The 14070-nt window shown below is 45.8% G+C and overlaps 1 protein-coding gene across 1 annotated transcript in view; it reads left to right on the top strand.

Annotated features, from left to right (window-relative positions):
- trpm3 (transient receptor potential cation channel, subfamily M, member 3) overlaps window positions 1–14070 on the top strand; it is a 421760-nt gene that overhangs the window by 392290 nt on the left and 15400 nt on the right. The window contains exons 21-22 of the mRNA XM_060906727.1: window positions 6459–6710; window positions 6799–6973. Coding sequence (XP_060762710.1) covers window positions 6459–6710; window positions 6799–6973 — 427 coding nt within the window. The remainder of the gene's footprint in view (window positions 1–6458; window positions 6711–6798; window positions 6974–14070) is intronic.

Here is a 14070-nt window from a genome sequence, read left to right as displayed (position 1 = left end):
GTAGTGAGCTCAGGCACTGATGTCAGGCAAGAAGGCCTGGTATGAGGTCCGTGTTCCAATTCATCCCAAAAGGCTTTCTGCATGCCACTAGAGTTCTTCCACACCAACCTTGACAAACTATGTCTTTTTGGACCTGGCTTTGGGTGCAGGGGCATTGCCATCCTGGAACAGGTTGGGCCCCTTAGTTCTAGTGAAGGGAAATAACATGAAAATTTCCCTTCACCGGAACTAAAGGCTTACCCCTGTTAGGACTGGGACTGTTTTGGCCTCTAGAGGCCACTGTTATTTCCTGTTTTTTGTCTATGTTTGTTTTGGCCTCTAGAGGTCGCCACTGTCCTGTGTTTTGGGTTGGTGTTGATTGCCTGTTTTCATTAGTGTCACCTGTTTCCAATTTATTTTGTGTATTTATACCCCCTGAGTTCAGTCCTCTTGTCACGGAGTCTTTATTATGTTTAAGCTCCAGTTACCTCTGTTCCGATTTCCTCGGCCATGTCCTTGTGTTCTTTGTATTTTTGCTTTCTTTTGGACTTTGTGGATTTTGTTTTTGACTTTGTGGATCTTCTGAGTGTTTGGTATTTTTGCCTTTTCTTTTCTAGTTTTTTTGGCTTTTGTATTGACTTTGAACTTTTGGATTTTTTATTTTTTCCCTTAGATCTTCTGAGCGTTTTGGATTATACTTTTTGGATTTTTTGTGAATATTGTAAATAAACCTTTTGATACTTTTTCTACTTCCACCTCATGCCTCTGCATTTGAGTCATCCACCTGGTGGCCTAGTGGGGGTTTGCTGGATTATCACACCAGCGAACCAGGTCCAAATCCCAGCTAAACCTTAACAACCCCAAACACAGCCATATGTTCAAAAAACAAATATGGTATGGGTGTGATGGTCAGGTGTCCACAAACTTTTGGCCATATACATGGTATATATCTGCGGATTTCCTTACACCTCAGTTCCAAAGTGATTTTTGGAATTTAGCTCAAAACCAGTACCTCATACCTTTAAATGGCATTACTAATCTCTGTGTGTAGACACTGGGAACTGTTTGAATTAACTCACATTAGCATCTGTATCCCCCAACCCCCCCGGCCTTTTAAAGGTAAAAGAAAAATTAATGTAAGGTTTCATATTTTGGGCATCCACATCATCTTATCTGCAGTTAATAAACATTTTAAAGAGGACTGTTTGCGATTCTTTTTTTTTTTTAAAGTGTAACAGCACCACTACTGGTTGTACAAAAAACACACAGAATGATATGAAGCGAGTCTGTGAGCTAACTGTAACGAGCCCAGTGCTGTAAGCAGAGATACTCTCTGCTGTAGATTCATGCAGCCAATCAGCAACAACTGTGTCATGTGACTACACACCCACCTAGTTTTAAAGGTCATAGGCAATGGTCGGAGGTGAAACATAGAATATCAACTTTATTGTCGAGAAGAACGACCCAAAAAGCGAATTCAATCTTCCTGGTGTCTAATTTGCACCCTAAAATTTGAATAAAACAGTTAAAATATACTGTTTTGCCCAATTTCCGAAGGTTTGTTTACATCTCACTCATGCGCACTTTCACCGCCAGGGGACAGTCGTCGTGACATCATTCAAGGCAAACAGACTGGGAGCAGCTCTGTGTTTACTTGCGAACCGAGCACACGTGTACGGACTTTGGTCGTGAGAGGTTGTGTAAAATGTCTGAAAGCGATAGTGATTTTGAAGTAGGAAGTCTCCAAATTGAATATTGAGAGGTAAAACCATATATGTATGAACCTATGGCTGTTGTGAAGCGGTCGGTGAATGTGGCTCACTGGTTTGACCGTGCAGCCTCGAAATCGGACAGCGACTTGGCCGACTCTGATCACGGTGACGCCGGACCTCAACAAGACTTGCGCCCAAACGATTTATCCTGGTAATTATGATAAATTCCTACTTTCATCGTAATAGTAAATAAGAGCCCTTTTGAAGAATAATTAAACCGCCCTCCCTAGTGGATATAGGTAATGATTACTTGACAGTGTGCCAGTAGGCCACATTAGCCTGCCATCCATGGCATTATACTATTTATAGCCGACTCTAAGCAAGGAAATATCCCTTTGTCTCATTTCCACAATGATTGTACAGGATCCCTCAGGATTCTTGACTTGTCAATTGCAAACAAAAGTAAAAATGTTTACCTCCAATCGTCTCTTTTTTGCTTGAGCATTGCTGGTCCGTTTCTTCTTTGATTGCTTGATTTTGTTTCACGCGCACAATCCATTCTCTCCGTCTCATCTCCTCTTTCAGAAAAAGCCAACCCTCTGGCTTCATGTGCACAATCCACTCTCTCCGCCTCTTCTCCTCTTTTGGAAAAAGCCAACCATCTGGCTTCACGCGCACAATCCACTCTCTCCGCCTCTTCTCCTCTTTCGGAAAACATCTACTCTCTGGCTTCACGCGCACAATCCACTCTCTCTGCCTCGTCTCCTCTTCCGGAAAAAAACAACCCTCTGGCTTCACGCGCACAATCCACTCTCTCCGCCTCTTCTCCTCTTTCGGAAAAAGCCAACCCACTCGCTCTGCCTCTTTTCCTTTTTCAGAAAAAGCCAACTCTCTCACTCTGCCTCTTCTCCTCTTTCGGGAAAAGCCAACCCACTCGCTCCACCTCTTCTCCTTTTTCGGAAAAAGCCAATCCTCTCGCTCCGCCTCTTCTCCTCTTCTGGAAAAAGCCAATCCACTCTCTCTGCCTCTTCTCTTCTCTCGTAAAAAGGTAAAAACTTCTTCCTGAACCGGTCCTGTTATTACAGTTCACTGTACAACAATAAGGCATGGTTTTTCTTTGGAAATTCCTGAACGCACATCTGCACTCAAGCCGAACGGCAACGCAAGTAACCGGAAGTGGACTCAACTCCGGTGGTTTGTTTGTCTTGAATGATGTCACGCACCGAGTGGTCACGAAAATCGCAGAATAGAAATTCGCCACAATCCAAACTAACTTATTTTAATTATTACTTATTAGCAATACTTCTTGGGACCAGAAGAAAATTACAGAGGGTTTTTTAACATATAAAGTTTCAAATGTGCATAAATTGAAAACCGTTGCCTATCACCTTTAAATGCCATTGGGCTAATGTATTGTAGCCCCTTTTGATGACATTTCCAATTATAATACGTTACTAATAGGTGTGTTACAGACTCAGTCGCAGGTGGAATGAATGTGAACAAACATTCTGGGATGTTTCAAAGTGTAAGGAAGCACTTTTAATTAAAAAAAAAGGATTATTTGAACAACCTCATATGGCAGGGAACTACATATGCTAAGTTATGTAAATACTGAGTCTTTTATGTACTCTGTAGGTGTCTATATTTTACATTTTCTCTTCCTTGGACTCAACATGATGCCATTACATCCCAAATCTTTTTCAGCTATGGAAGAACATGAATCTTACTTTTACAGTGTCATTTCCATTTCATGTGGGCAAGAAAGAAAGAAAGACCCTTCTGGTTTAGGCGCACCCACTCTGGGTTTAAATCCAAACAGAGAGATGAACATTTGGAGCACTGAACAGATACTGCGTTACACTCCTGACTACAACTTCAAATGCTCAAAACAATTGTTACAAATCCAGCTGGGTTTCAAATTGGATAGGGCTCCGTAGAAGCTTACTGGGAGAGATCAGACAAGCTGAGCTCCTGAAACTCAGCCTTACACTTCCTACAATACTGGACTTAACCCAGCTGTGAGGACTCCCAATGTAGTACTGTGTATGTTTTCTCAACCTACATGGATATTCACTTTTTCCTTTGCTATCCCTGTGGATCATGAATGAACTTTGTTTTGAGGGGCCATATTTATACTGGATGAATTACAGCTGCCGCATGGGTTTCCTCCGGGTGCTCCGGTTTCCCCCACAGTTCAAAGGCATGCAGGTTAGGCTAATTGGTGGCTCTAAATTGACCGTAGGTGTGAATGTGAGTGTGAATGGTTGTCTGTGTCTATTGCCCCTTTTCCACCAAAGCAGTTCCAGGGCTGGTTCGGGGCCAGTGCTTAGTTTGGAACCGGGTTTTCTGTTTCCACTGACAAAGAACTGGCTCTGGGGCCAGAAAAACTGGTTCCAGGCTAGCACCAACTCTTTGCTGGGCCAGAGGAAAGAACTGCTTACGTTAGCGGGGGTGGAGTTGTTAAGACCAACAACAATTGCAAGACCGTGAAAGGTCGCCATTTTTAAGCGACGAGAAGCAGCAGCTGTACAAACGCGAAGTCATCCATTATTGTTGTTGTTGCTGCTTCTTCTATGTGTCAGCCCTGTGATGACCTGGCGACTTGTCCAGGGTGTACCCTGCCTCTCGCCCATAGTTAGCTGGGATAGGCTCCAGCTTGCCTGTGACCCTGTAGGATAGGATAAGCGGCTACAGATAATGGATGGATGGATGGATGGATGGATGGATGGATGGATGGATTACAGCTCTTCCCATATTTTTAAAAATAATTACCCTTACTGTTCTTACAGTATTTGAAATCTGACAGAAATTGTGATCTCAAGTAGTGAACAGAGAATTGTAAAATCCCTCCGCTGATTTCCCCACACAGTCTTGTTTTAGAGACTTTTTTTTTTGAGTGCACATTTTTTTCTTTTCAGGAATTAAATAAAGCTCACTCTTTCTGTGATGAGAAGGCGAATACTGCCCCATACTGGCCATAGAGCTCATGTGCACTCTTGTTGGAGCTTGTGAAATTATTTGCAGTTGGTTTAGATATGGGGCGGCACGGTGGTGTAGTGGTTAGCGCTGTCGCCTCACAGCAAGAAGGTCCTGGGTTCGAACCCCGGGTCCGGCGAGGGCCTTTCTGTGTGGAGTTTGCATGTTCTCCCCGTGTCCGCGTGGGTTTCCTCCGGGTGCTCCGGTTTCCCCCACAGTCCAAAGACATGCAGGTTAGGTTAACTGGTGACTCTAAATTGACCGTAGGTGTGAATGTGAGTGTGAATGGTTGTCTGTGTCTATGTGTCAGCCCTGTGATGACCTGGCGACTTGTCCAGGGTGTACCCCGCCTTTCGCCCGTGGTCGGCTGGGATAGGCTCCAGCTTGCCTGCGACCCTGTAGAAGGATAAAGCGGCTAGAGATAATGAGATGAGATGAGGTTTAGATATGTTACAAATGATAATCTGAAGCTCTGTGACTGACTGGTTCAGAGAATCCTTTTTTATCCAATAGACTATTGTGATTGCTGTACTGCATGTGAAGTCTTTGTATTTATATTTGTGCTGTGCCATGGGATTTTTGTACCAGATGCCCTGTTTACAGAATGTGTAGAAACGGTGTTGAAAAGCACATGATATTTTGCACCATTTTTGCTGGCTGATCCAGTAACTATCAATGAATAATCCTCTCAATAGCACCCCATGGGATACATTTACCACTTTCAACATCATCCACAACTGTGTTGGACTGAGGCTGGTTCTAAAGGACTTGAGATAAGGACCCGTTTTAAATGACTACCGTGTAGTTACTGTCCAGAACTGGAAAGGAGTCAACACTTGACAGCGTCCATTCATTGTACATGTCCTGACTGATTCTGAGTCCTGGTCTCCATGTTTTCAACACTGCATGTTCAGAGGTTAGAAAGAATAAAAACACATTTTATGACTGACTATCTTGGATCAACAACAGTTCTAGCGTTGTTGGTAACATTTTGTACAGATTAAAGTTGGTCCCATGTTAGAAACAGACTATTGGTGACTAATATCCTGACATATTTGGCATGGTGTCAACCAATCAATGAGGCATCAAATTAAATTACCTATAGCTTTTTTGAAAATCCATAGTAAAATTAGTGTCATTCTGGTCCAGAAATACACTTCAGACCTCGCTGAAACATCATGCACATCATGGATATTTTGAAGACTTTCTGCCTGGAAAATGGACCATTTTGGGTTGCGCACACATGAGTTTATGTCAGATTTACAGTAAGTTCCCTTGGTCCAATTTCACTTTGGTTTGTATTTCCTGCATATGGAGGCATGGTAGTGTAATGCAGCAGGTATAACTCAAAGTCCATGATCTGAGCATCTGGTATGAAAATCTGGTTGACTGACACATATTTCTTGACATTTCTGTATCTATGATCAAATTATTGTCATATGGTTCAGAACTGCATTTACTGTGTTTAGTGTGGTAAACTATTGGTTGCACTTGGACAACGATATTCAAAAGCCATTTAAGACCACCATAAAGGACCTGATAGGCTATTCTGCATATTGATGATGATAATAGTAAAAATAAAAAGAATTTCAAATGACACATACAAATCCTACTCACTGTATAGCTCCCGTGTATGAATCTTCCATCTGATAAACTTAGAGACTAAGTGAGCAAGCAAGCATGTAAGTCACATGCCAGGGCCATCAAGTCCTAAAGTCCCCCAATGTTATAAAACTGGATGATGGTTGCTTCAGTCATGTCTTTTCTCTCAAACATGCATCTCATCCTCAGATCCTGATGTCAGAGCCTGGCAAACTGCTGCAGAAAGTTAAAGTATGGCTGCAGGAGTACTGGAACATCACAGACCTCATGGCTATCCTTATCTTCTCCATCGGCATGGTGCTCCGTCTCCAGGAGCCCCCACTCATGAGCTATGGTCGGGTCATCTACTGCGTCAACATTATTTACTGGTACATCCGCCTGCTTGACATTTTCGGGGTTAACAAATACCTCGGACCCTACGTAATGATGATTGGCAAGATGGTGAGGACATCAGCCTTATTAATTCGCCAATACAATGATAGAATGACTTGATGACTGTTGCTTTAACAGTATCTTTCTTTCTTGGCAGATGATTGACATGATGTATTTTGTGATCATCATGTTGGTGGTGCTGATGAGTTTCGGTGTGGCACGTCAAGCCATACTGAACCCTAATGAGGATCCATCATGGATGTTGGCTCGCAACATCTTCTTCATGCCATACTGGATGATCTATGGCGAAGTCTTTGCTGACCAAATTGATCGTAAGTCTTCTATTTACTATATTTTAATGATAGTTTACAGAAGTCAAAAGTTTTGGAAGCCTGGTTTTGAAGCGACAGTCATTTTGGTTTTCATATATAACAGCCTATTTAGGGTTCTCAGCTCCAGTCAACTCCTGCACCTTTTCAAATGTACCCTGCCACCAGCACACCTGATGTAACCTATGTAGGGACTGATAATTAGCTCTTAAAGTTGAATCACTTGTGAGTGTAGTTGGGAAAAAGTGAAACACTGCAGGGCAGCAGGCCTCCAATACTAGAACTGAATTAAGTCAGGTAAAATGAACTGACAGGTGATTATGTGTGATAAACACATGCTGACTGTAGCTTTAAAGGTAACGCTGTTTCAAATGTGGAACAGCAGCTATTAGGATTTGCTAGCTGACCAGAAATATGCTACTTATAATCTGTATTGCTCATAGTAATGAACTTCCCTTACAGGCAGTGTTGTAGTGAAGTCACTAAACCTCGAGTCTGAGTCCAGTCTTGAGTCCCCAGTGTTCAAGTCTAAGTCAAGTCCAAGTCATTAAAAAAACTTCGAGTTGAGTCCACTATTGATCCGAGTCGAGTCCAAGAACAAGACTCCAGCCGCACCATTTGACGGTGGCTGCTTTAGCACCATTAACATTATTTTGTTCTTGAACATGATGTATGAACAGGTGAACATGCATTCTCTTTATCAGGGAGTGCAAAGTATTCTGTCAGAGATGGCTGGGAGATGGATGTAAGTGCAGAAGGTGTGTTTATTAATACAAGTGTGTAATAAGTCCCTGATGTGGGTGGAGTATAGAAGCACAGCAAACAGGAGCTGATGTTCACACACACTATTTTTTTTCTTATCTTGCTGCTTTTCAGCTTCACTCACTCGCTGCTCACACACAGTCACACAAGCACACACACATGTTCTGGTCAAGAGAGCTCCCCTCTCTCTGCTCTCTCCCTCCTTTTCTATCCTCTGTCACTGCAACAACACACACACACACCATTAATTAACAACAGGTGCATTGACTTTGCCACTCACCTTCCCTGGCCCCACCCTCCATTCACAAAGCAATGCTAGGCCACGCCCCCCGCTGCCACATACCCCTTCTGCCTGACTCAGGCCGGGTAGCCATCTGGCCCACAGTGGATCCCCCCCCCCGATGGGACAGGAAGTCCACCACTACCATCTGTGCCCCCGGCCTGTGGACTACCTTGAACTTAAATGGCTGGAGGGCTAGATACCAACGGGTGATCCACGCATTGGCATTTTTCATGCGATGGAGCCACTGGAGGGGTGTGTGGTCCGAACAGAGGGTGAAAGGGTGTCCTAGCAGGTAGTATTGGAGGGTGAGGACCGCCCACTTGATGGCTAGGCACTCTTTCTTGATGTGCTGTACTTACTCTCATGCATTGAGGGCTTGTTGCTGATGTACAGCACGGGGCGTTCCTCGACCTCCACCTTCTGGGACAAAACGGCCCCCAGCCCTTGGTCTGATGCATCTGTCTGCAAAATAAAAGGGAGGGAGAAGTCAGGGGAGTGTCAGAGTGGGCCCCCACGCAGTGCAGCTTTTATCCTGGTGAAAGCCTGTTGGCACTGATCTGTCCACTGGACTGGATCTGGTGCTCCCTTTTTAGTGAGATCAGTCAGCGGGCTGGTGATGTCCGAATAATTAGATATGAATCTACAATAGTAGCCAGCTAGCGCCAGGAACTGTCTCACCCCCTTTTTGGTCTTAAGCCTCAGGCAGGCCGCAATCGCTGCAGTCTTGTCAATTTGGGGATGCACCTGCCCATGACCCAAGGGGAAACCCAGATACTGTGCTTCCACCCACCCAATTGCACACTTTTTCGGGTTAGCTGTGAGCCCCACCCACCTCAGTGAATCTAGGACGGCCCGAAAGCATTCTATGTGCTGCAGCCAGTTACTGCTATATCCTCCTGAGAACCAACCCATAGACTTGTGTCCTCTGTAGTTGACATTTGTTTTACGTGCACACCCTCTTTCTCTTTCAAGCTATTCACTTGAACCCTGGTGTCTTGTAAAGAGTACATCCTGGGCTTTCCAATGATATATCATGTGACTAGGGGAGTTGCTGGGAAATTCCTAGTAAAGAAATCACAACAAAAGAGAAATTGAGAGACACATTTTTTTCTTGGTTCCGGGGAGGGTATATGATTATGTCATCTAAGTAGGCTGCTGCATAGGTGACGTGGGGGCGGATGATCTTGTCCATGAGCTGCTGGAATGTAGCGGGATCCCCAAATAACCCAAAAGGAAGTGTGACAAACTGGTGTAATCCAAACAGTGTGGAAAAGGCCGTTTTCTCTCGGGATAGAGGAGTCAAGGGGATCTGCCAATATCCCTTCGTAAAGTCCAGTGTCGAATAAAACCGAGCAGCACCTAACCGATTGAGCAACTCATCAATGCGAGGCATTGGGTACATGTCGAATTTAGACACCACGTTGATTTTTCTATAGTCTACACAGAACCGGACCGACCCATCAGCCTTGGGTACCAGGAACACTGGGCTGCTCAAGTCACTGTGTGATTATGCCCATGTCCAGCATGGCCTTGAGTTCATCCCGAACCACCTTTTCTTTGTGTTTGGGTAAGCCATAAAGGCGGCTACACACCACCACCCTCAGGGGCGTTTCAATGTGGTGTTCTATGAGGTGGGTGTGGCTGGGAAGGGGCGAGAACACGTCGGAAAATTCCTTCTGCAACTTAACCACCTCTGTGAGTTGGGCTGGTGAGAGGTGGTCAGTTTGGGTTGTGCTTTTGGTTGTTTTTACCTCCGGCCCCAGCTCTGCCTTCTCTAGAACTACCAATGCCAGCACCACAGGGACCCCCTCACTCCAGCCTTTCAATAGGTTGAGGTGGTATATTTGTAGGGCCTGCCCCTGTCCTTTCGCCTTACCTCATAGTCAACGTCCCTGACTCGCCTTGTGACCTCGAAGGACCCTTGCCACTTGGTGACTAATCTGGAGCTTGACGTGGACCATAACATGAGTACTTTGTCTCCCAGAGTGAACTCTCGAAGGCGCGTGCCCTTGTCATACAGTCGGGCTTGATGTTCTTGTGCCTGCCTCAAATTCTCCTAGGTTAAGTGTGTGAAGGTGTGGAGCTTTGTGTGCAGATCGAGAATGTATTGAATTTCATTTTTACTAGTTGAAAGTCCCTCCTCCCAATTTTCCTGCAGTACGTCCAAGATGCCGCACAGCTTTTGCCCATATAATAATTCAAATTGGAAAAATCCCCTGGAGGCTTGTGGGACCTCTTGTGCTGCGAATAACAAGAGCTTGAGCCATTTGTCCCAAATACATGCGTCCTCATTTACAAACTTCCGAATTAAATTAAGTGTTTGATAAAACCTCTCTACCAAACCATTTGTTTGCGGGTGATAAATGCTGGTGCAGATAGATTTAATTCCCAAGAACTCAAACAGTTCACGCAGTGTGCATGACATAAACGTAGTGCCTTGGTCTGTCAGGATTTCTTTCAGAATCCTGACCCAGGAGATAACATGGAAGAGCGTCTCCGCAGTACTGCATACTGAGATATTGCAGAGAGGCACTGCTTCTGGATATCGCATTGCATAGTCCACCAGAACTAAAATAAAGCAATATCCTCATGCTGACCAATCTAATGACCCAATGAGACCCATACCAATTCTCTCAAAGGGGGTCTCAATTAGAGGGAGCGAGTGCAAAGGCACTTTTGGAGTGGCTGCGGAATTTACTAACTGGCATTCGCGGCACACTGCACACCACCGATGAACGTCCCCATGAATCCCTGGCCAATAGAACCGGGCCATTATTCGGGCTAGCGTTTTATCATGCCCCAAGTGTCCGGCCATGGGATTAAAGTGAGCCACATAGAACACGGGTTCCCAGCAGCTCTTAGGGATTAACAGCAGGGTTATTTGTTCACTGGTTTGAGTGTCCTGCATCACTTGATACAGTCTATCTTTAATAATCGCGAAGTATGGGAAAGCAGGTGCTGCATTTGGCTGGAGAGTTTGACCATCGATTACTCTCACTTGGTCAAACGCATGCCACAGAGTTTCATCTCGTGACTGCTCTAAAGAGAAATCCTCAAGAGACTCCCCGAGAGCGGGAGGAGGGGTGAGCTGCTCCTCACTCTTCATATTGCCCTGACACGGTGCTGATGTGGACAGCTCTGTGACAGCTTCTCCAGTCAATGCCACACTGGGATCCCCCCGTGACATATTGCTGCAGGACCCACCCCCTATTACGTGTTCCATTAAGGTTTGAAACCTTGGCCAATCAGTCCCCAAAATCAGTGAGTGGGTGAGACAAGGATTAACCACTGCCTTTATTCTATGCTTTTGGCCCCAGAATAGAATATGGACGGACACTAGAGGATAATTGTGAACATCCCCATGCACACACAACACCTTCACTGCTTGTGCTCTCCTCAATGCCTCACTTTGCACCAGGCTTTGGTGAATTGAGGTCTGATTACAACCGGAATCCACCAATGTGTGATATGCATCCCCTTGAACACTTACTGGTATGTGATATGTTCCAGCCCGATTGGGGGTGGTCTCTGGTGCTTTGGGGATCTGGATCACAGCTCCCACCTCCAACGCAGAGCCCTGGCTCTGGAGATGCTCCAGTTCCCCGCAGCAGCACATCGGCCCAGGCTTTCCTTCTGCACCAGTGTTATGGGCGTCACTCACCTGAGAGGGAGAAGACACAGACGTGGAAGAGGGAGATGGGAGGACACCACAGGTGCGCCAGGCCAGCTGGGGAGGAGCTGGCCCCTGCCTCCACAGTGAGGGAACGGGGCAGGTAAGGGAAGGAGTGAGGGGGAAAAGGAGAGAGAAAAGAAACAAGGAGAGGCACCTTGTCCGCCTGCCATCAAAACCGCCACCAGATGGTCCTCCGCCAGCTCGATGGCTTGTTCTAGCGACGCTGGGTGATGACATCGGACCCACTCCACTGTTCCTTCTGGAAGTCAAGAGATGAACTGTTCCAATGCCACCATATCCATAATCCCATCAGCGTCGCGGTATTCTGCCCTCAGCCACCGCCGGCAGGCATCCTGGAGTTGGTGGCCGAATGCGAACGGCCAGCCAACCTCCTCCAACATCAGCGTCCGGAAGTGCTGGTGGTGATGTTCCGGGGAGCAGCCGACATGCTGCAGGATGGCTCTCTTTAGGTCAGCATACATAAGCCGGCTGTCAGCAGGGAGCTGCTGCGCTGCTTACTGCGCTTCACCAGTCAGGAGTGGGAGGAGGCGCACCACGTGCTGCTCAAGCGGCCACCCCCACGTTTTGGCCGCTTGCTCAAAGAGAGCGATGAAGGCTTCTGGATCATCATGCGGGCCCATCTTCGTGAGGTTGACGTAAGGAGGGTCCGCTGTGATGGCAGTCGAAGCCCCTGCCAATGCCAGCAGATGCCGGAACACCTGGCAATCTTCCTGCTGGGCCCGCATCAAGGCTTCAAAGCATTGCTCTTGCTCCTTCCAGAGGGCGGTCAGTGCTTGATGCTGGTTCTGCTGGGCGGTAGTGAGGGCATGGATGAGCTCCTTAAATGGGGAGGACTCCATGTGGTGGTTCCCTTCCATACTCCTGGGTTTCGACACCACTCTAATAAGTCCCTAATGTGGGTGGAGTACAGAAGCGTGGCAAATGGGAGCTGATGTTCACACACACTTTATTTTTTCCTTATCTTGCTGCTTTTCAGCTTCACTCACTCGCTGCTAACACACAGTCACACACGCACACACACATGTTCTGGTTGGGAGAGCTCCCCTCTCTCTGCTGTCTCCCTCCTTTTCTATCCTCTGTCACTGCAACAACACACACACACACACACACACACACACACACACACCATTAATTAACAGCAGGTGCATTGACTTTGCCACTCACCTTCCCTGGCCCCGCCCTCCATTCACAAACCGATGCTAGGCCATGCCCCCGCTGCCACAAAGTGAAGACAGGTAAACAATCCGGAACAGCAGGCAAAATCGTAAAACAGTGAAACAGGCAATAGGTCGAATGAGGCACAAACAGGCTACTGTAGACTAGGCAGAATCAAAGACGAGAAACAGGAAATCAAAGATCAGGAAACCAAACAAGGAAATAAGGCTCGGTAATGGGTCAGCAATGCAATTCAATACTTCGCAAAGTAAGTGTGTTTTCACTGTTTTTATATTGGTGAGATGATTACGCCTTAATCTTGTGCAGGTGCGAGTCATTTACGGCATGTACGCGAGAGTCCGCTTGGTGCGTGCACTATCCGGAATGTGCCCAAGAGTCTATCTGATGTACGCGCCAAGGCACGCAGGTGTGACACTCTTGCACGAAATTAGTACAAAAATTAATTAATGTAGATATAAATATCTTATGCCAAATTATTATGGTATGTTACAAAAAAATAAAGAAAAAATCTGAGTCTTCATCTCTAATTTACGAATCCAAATGCAGTTAATGCACAAGTCTGAGTCCAAGTCCGAGTCATCAGTGCTCAAGTCCAAGGTAAGTCACGAGTCCTTAAAATTAGGGCACGAGTCAGACTTGAGTCCGAGTCCAGGACTCGAGTACTACAAGCCTGCCTACAGAATCATTTGATTCAGTAAAAATGAATCTGTCAGAATGTTTTAGAGGGTTTCTGGAATGCCAGCAGTGCCACATGCGGTATTAAATGACACCCAAATTATTACTAAAAGATGAATGTAACATTTGATACAATGGTTTTAGATTGGTAAGGATGATGAATTATGGTTAAGTTTAAGATAGAATCAAAATAATATCCATGTGATTCATGAAGCTGAGTCTAAAAATTAGTTACTCCAAGCCAGGGCTGGTCCTTAGCATAGGCAGCTGTCCATCAGGGATGGGGTGTGGGGTAGCATTTTGCCAAGCCTTCAGTTGTATGTCAAACTGTGTGCGGCCTGAGCCTGAGTGCTCTTATCAAATGTACCAGTGCTGCCATTGTGCATGGCCCCCAAAGGATGGCACACTGATACGACAGATAGATTCCAAGCAAAACTTATTTGTGCAGCATACACACTTAAACCTGCATTTGTCATTGGTTAGCAAAGTTAACAGAAAATCCAGCCTGAT

Source organism: Neoarius graeffei, chromosome 24 (genome assembly GCF_027579695.1).
Source record: "Neoarius graeffei isolate fNeoGra1 chromosome 24, fNeoGra1.pri, whole genome shotgun sequence".
NCBI classification, from domain to species: domain Eukaryota; kingdom Metazoa; phylum Chordata; class Actinopteri; order Siluriformes; family Ariidae; genus Neoarius; species Neoarius graeffei.
This window is presented reverse-complemented; position numbering and strand designations above follow the sequence as displayed.